General features: G+C 39.0%; 1 protein-coding gene across 1 annotated transcript in view; it reads left to right on the top strand.

Annotated features, from left to right (window-relative positions):
- The window catches only part of LOC118411303 (dual 3',5'-cyclic-AMP and -GMP phosphodiesterase 11-like), a gene marked incomplete in the record, with an annotated part of 59,946 nt that extends 55,405 nt beyond the window's left edge, over positions 1 to 4,541 (top strand). Inside the window, 3 exon segments of the mRNA XM_035813494.1 lie at positions 253 to 336; positions 598 to 765; positions 2,450 to 4,541. Of these exon segments, the coding sequence (XP_035669387.1) occupies positions 253 to 336; positions 598 to 765; positions 2,450 to 2,596 (399 nt within the window).
- Positions 4,542 to 5,082: the final 541 nt, after the last annotated feature.

Below are 5,082 nucleotides of genomic sequence, written 5' to 3'. Positions count from 1 at the left end.
CCATTGTAGTGCTTCTTGATATACTCTTTCATCCTCTGAGATGGAATGTAAAGCCAGAGGTCCTGTGTTTGAGGAGCCATAACATAAGCTGTTATAGATCTCACCACACTTTTCGAAAAGAGACACGGATCACACAGTCTGGTCTTATGCAGCTTGTATTTATTGTAGTGTCACACCTATAGGCAGCTTACCAGTTATTAGAAACAAAAACCGTCAGACAAATTTGTCACCATGATGTTTCTCCCCTTTTAGGACATGATGAACAGGGAGAAAAAAGACAAGCTACCTGAGATGCAGGTGGACTTCATTGATGCCATCTGTATGCCTGTCTACAAGGTAACAGACAATTTTAGAACATCTCATTTCTGTTAATAAGATTGTTGGTTGCATGATGAACTAGAATTTTAAAGAATGCAAGTACATGTATGTTGATTACGTTTTGTAATCCCTTCCACGAATGATTTTTTTTCTTTTATTTCTAAATGATTATTTCATCCATCCATCTAAATTATTCATTCATTCATCCATCCATTCATTCATCCATCTATTCATCCATCCATTCATCCACCCATCCTCTTCCATTTGTCTTCCCTACAGTACTTGGCTAAAGCCCTGCCCAGCCTCAGCCCCCTGTTGAAAGGGTGTGAAGACAACAGACAGCACTGGCAGACCCTGGCAGACAGCAGAAAGGAACGGCAAGATGCAGAGGCTGCTGGGAAAGATGCTCCAGAGGTTGATGGGATAGATGGAGAGGATACTGGGAAGGTGACTCTTGATTAGTTGCCTGGGTCTGCGTGCTTGCTGTGATCATGGTATTGTTGATTTTGCCCTTGTGTTTTATTTTTTTGTACAATCAGTAGCTAGTAGCATTTGTGAAAGCTGATCAAAGTTGCAATTGTTAGTCATGCTTTATTGATAATCTTGATATTGATCCTCTCATCTATAGCTTGAAAATTCAACAGGCTAACTTTAGCAAGTTAATTTTAAAGTTTTTAATTTTCCCTTCCCTCTCCTCCGTTATTCTTTGACTTAAAAGGCTTTGGGCACTTACTTTATGAAAAATCTTTAACTTCATGTCATAGAAAGTCAAAATAAAGAGCATCTTTCATCCCTACAAGTCCATTTTCCTTAGATATACATGTATTATATCTGTACATGTCACATACTACACAGTGAAGAAAAGGAACCCAAAGGTAAGGGTATAAAGGGTAGTCCTATAGCCTTTTCGAGGCTGTAAGGGCAGTTGGTTGTTATCTACTGTGTTCATCATCATCATCATCATCTTTCATCCTCTTGAGAGGTGGAGCAAACGAAGTTGGCCCTCCAAAACTAGACGAAGCATCCTCGTATATGTGCCATTGAGTTTTTGGGAATGTGTCCTAGTCATAAGCCAGGATTCAGATCCGTACGACAGAATTGTTTCAATACATGTCTGAAAGAGTTTTGTCTTGGTTTGTTTTCTGATGGGGGATTTCCAAACTCTGTGCAATGAGTGAAGGGCACTCCATGCCAAGGCTATCCTAACATTCATATCATGAAGACTATCGGTGAAACCACCTAAGTATTTGAAGTCGGAAACCTGCTCTATAGAGCTGCCATCAGATGTTAAAAGTAGACCCTATTCTTTGGCAGGCAACTTCCACTTTAGTAAGAAGATTTTGTGCAAGTTCTCTTGAATCTTCCAACAAAGCTATGTCATCGGCAAAATCTAAATCAGGTAGGGTTTTGGCCGGGTGACGTCGGCTTCGTCTGCGTCGGAGTGTTAGTCCCTCCGAGTCAGATATCGGAGACCGTAGTGCATAGTCAAGACATATAATGAAGAGAAAGGGTGCCAAGGGATCACCCTGAAGGACGCCGGTATTGATGCTGAATGCATCAGTTTCTCCCTCAGGAGTGATTACCACAGCAGTGGTGTCCTCATACATGGCACGAACAGCACTTACGACATCCGGCGGAATCCCGTAGGCTTCCAGTATGTGGAACATTTTGAAGCGATTTATCGAGTCGAATGCTTTGCGGAAGTCGATAAACACGAGCACAGCTTCTTTCTCAAAGTTTTTCAACTCCTCAACAATGCGCCTAAGCGCTAGAATGTGAGAAATGTGGTTGATCTTCCTTGACGGAAGCCATTTTGATTTGGACGCAACACTTGGTCTATGACAGGACGAATTCTACTGTGTTAGGGCACCATATTTGAATAAGGAGCCCTTTCTTTCATTTTACACCACCTTTTACCTCTCCAAGCAAAGTCAGGTACCCATGATTACATGTACACCTGGGTGAAGTTAGGAAAGTTGTAAAGTGCCTTACCCAAGGACAGGATGTTTAGCCATAAAACCCAGGAATCAGACCTGTGACCTAACCTTGATCTCATGTTCGCTAGCCTAGCCACTAGGCCATGGTACGATAATATAGCCTGCTTAATTTCCAACGTTGCTTTTACTTGCAGGTGTCAAGTGGGGAAAAGAATGAATCACTGGAAGAAGAGCTCGCTACCGTTGGTGACTCTCCGTCAAGAATAATTCTAGAAACGGGTGAAGAAGAACGGAATGGCTCAGGGGGGTGCTGTCCGGAGAGACCGACTTGTGCATCGTAGAAGACTGTCCTCTCCACAATCGGTGCTTCTTACAAGGGCATTGAATACTACTTTCATCTTCTTTTCATAGTTTAAGATTGGTGTACTTACATGATAAACATCAGTCAACTCAAAGAACCTTTTCAATTTGTAAAGGTTCAATCAGCTTATTACCTGATGATATCCGATGAAGTATCACATTTGTCAATTGTATGTCCATATATGTTGTCTGTTACTTTTTGTAAGTTGCCATGATTTTAAAAGTCATTTTAATCACTGTCTTTTCAACTTTAAAGTGAAATGTTAAATCAATGTCTAATAATTTCTTGTTTGAGCAGGGCTTCCTCCAGGTCTTGATTTTGGATAGACCAGTTGGAGCAAGTCAGTCTTTTTACTTGTTTCACATAACCAGTAAACTGCCTTTAAAGGTGACATATCAATTTTGTAAAGTAGATACAATCTATCAGTGCAAGGCCAGGAGACCACTTTTTGACACTGAACTTTTGAAGGCTTTTTGGGTTGAGTGTAGGAGGGAGACACTTTTCAGGGAGAAGTTTCACAAACTTGCAGTCCGTGGAAAGAAACTTTTAGTGCAGAAGGACTTTCAATTTTTGGTCCAACATGGATGAGAGAATGGTTAAAATTTGGTTAAAAAGAGCGCAAAAAGATCCATCCAAGAGTGAGGAAGGATACTAGACATATGCCTGCGATCTACATCATTCTTTCTTTCACTCCTTCACTTTCTTTCACTGTGACATATTACCATAGCAAAAACTGTGAGGTATAAGTGGTAGCTGAATTTCAGACCTGCTAAAGTACACCTTTCATTAGTACATGTAGCTTGTAAAAGAAAAGAAAACTTGATATGATCAATGATGACTCTATGACAATCTTACATTCCAATGTATTTGTAGTTACTAAGCTGTATTTATATACTATGACTGATGTGGAAAAAGGGTAAGATTTACTAAGACTTCTAAACATGGACATGGCAGAGTTTAACCTACATGACTGATAGTATTTACATGGGAAGTAATGTGACCTTACTATGGTATAAGAGCATTTTTTCAAACATTTCTTTTGAATGCATGGATCTCTTAAAACCAATTGTGTTGGTTGCAGAATGTAAGTGATGGGCTTGGATAAAAGAAGAGTAAATGTTGACTGCCTAAACATGTGCAACAGTGACCAATTCTCTGCATTTTGTATTGAGTTGTAACTGACAAACAAAAGACAATACAATTGAAAGTTTGTGGATCTCATTTCCAACATGTGCAAACCTTGATATACAAATGTAATAGAGTGACATATTCCCTGTGCTTCTGGACTTGGTGTAAGACAAAATGTTTTTTTTCCTTAGTCCACGAAAACTGCTGAAGAGAGAACAGTTTATTTTGTAAACTGTATCGTAATTGTGGAATCGTCTCTTGTTGAGCATAGTAAGTTTGAATATTTGAGGTACAGTTATCATTACATTGTACTGAACTGACCAGGATAGAAATAGAATTAAAAAGGTTGTTGTTTGCAAGGCTTGAAACACATCTTACGAATTATCATGCTAAGACAACAGTAATGCAAAATATAGTTTTCTAACCTCGCACTTTCACAGAAAGTTTGAAATGTGGAAAATAATATGAATTTTAGTAGTTTCTGTGTCATGCTTAGCACATTTTACGTATCAATCATTGTGGAAAGCGTGTACTTTAAAGCAAATGTAATGGAAACATGCTCTCCATGTGTCCATGTGGAACATTTTGAGAAAATCATTGTGGACATTTTGTGTCACTGGAGTCATGTGTTTCTGTTAACCATTTGGCACCAATTTTTTTTTTTTTGGTCATTGCATTATTCATCATGGAGCAGGTAAAACACTATAAGACAGTGTTTAGATATGTATGAATGAGTCCTAGACTGAATCATAGACTAAAGGTGATCATTGTAATGCAACAAGCTGAGGTTTAGCTGTTTGACTGGCCTCAATTATTGTCTCGTTATACTGAGCCATTCCATGGCCACCACTTACATATTAACAGTACATGACACCTGTCTGGGTTTTTTCCAGAAGCTGTGATAGTTGCTGTCACTTATGTAATGATTTGGCAAGCTTCAAGTTTCCAATCAAATTTTTACTTGCAAACAGTCATGACATAATTTTTCCAGATTAATCTTAACTGAAGTACACTTTTACATTAACACTCGGTCTTAATTTATTTTACTCTCACATGTACCATTATGATAGTCTTCAGGTGACCCATATCTGTTGTCCTCTCTGAAAGTGGAAATACAGTACCCAGCCTAGCTACCTCACTCTTGTACGAAGTGGGGTTTTACATTCAACTAGCTGATAAGCTAGTACCAGATTCTCACAACTTCACTTTGCACTTCCATACCGGTATAGGACAGTACATGCCATGATGCACACCCAAAGCAATACATCCTCCCTTCTTTAGTGCCAATTTTCAGTTCCTCTGTCATTATTTTCAACTAAATCAGTGATCTAAACAATG

The sequence above is a fragment of the Branchiostoma floridae genome, chromosome 3, assembly GCF_000003815.2.
Source record: "Branchiostoma floridae strain S238N-H82 chromosome 3, Bfl_VNyyK, whole genome shotgun sequence".
Classification (NCBI taxonomy): domain Eukaryota; kingdom Metazoa; phylum Chordata; class Leptocardii; order Amphioxiformes; family Branchiostomatidae; genus Branchiostoma; species Branchiostoma floridae.
Note: the sequence above shows the minus strand (reverse complement) of the source record. Positions and strands in the feature narration are given on the sequence as shown.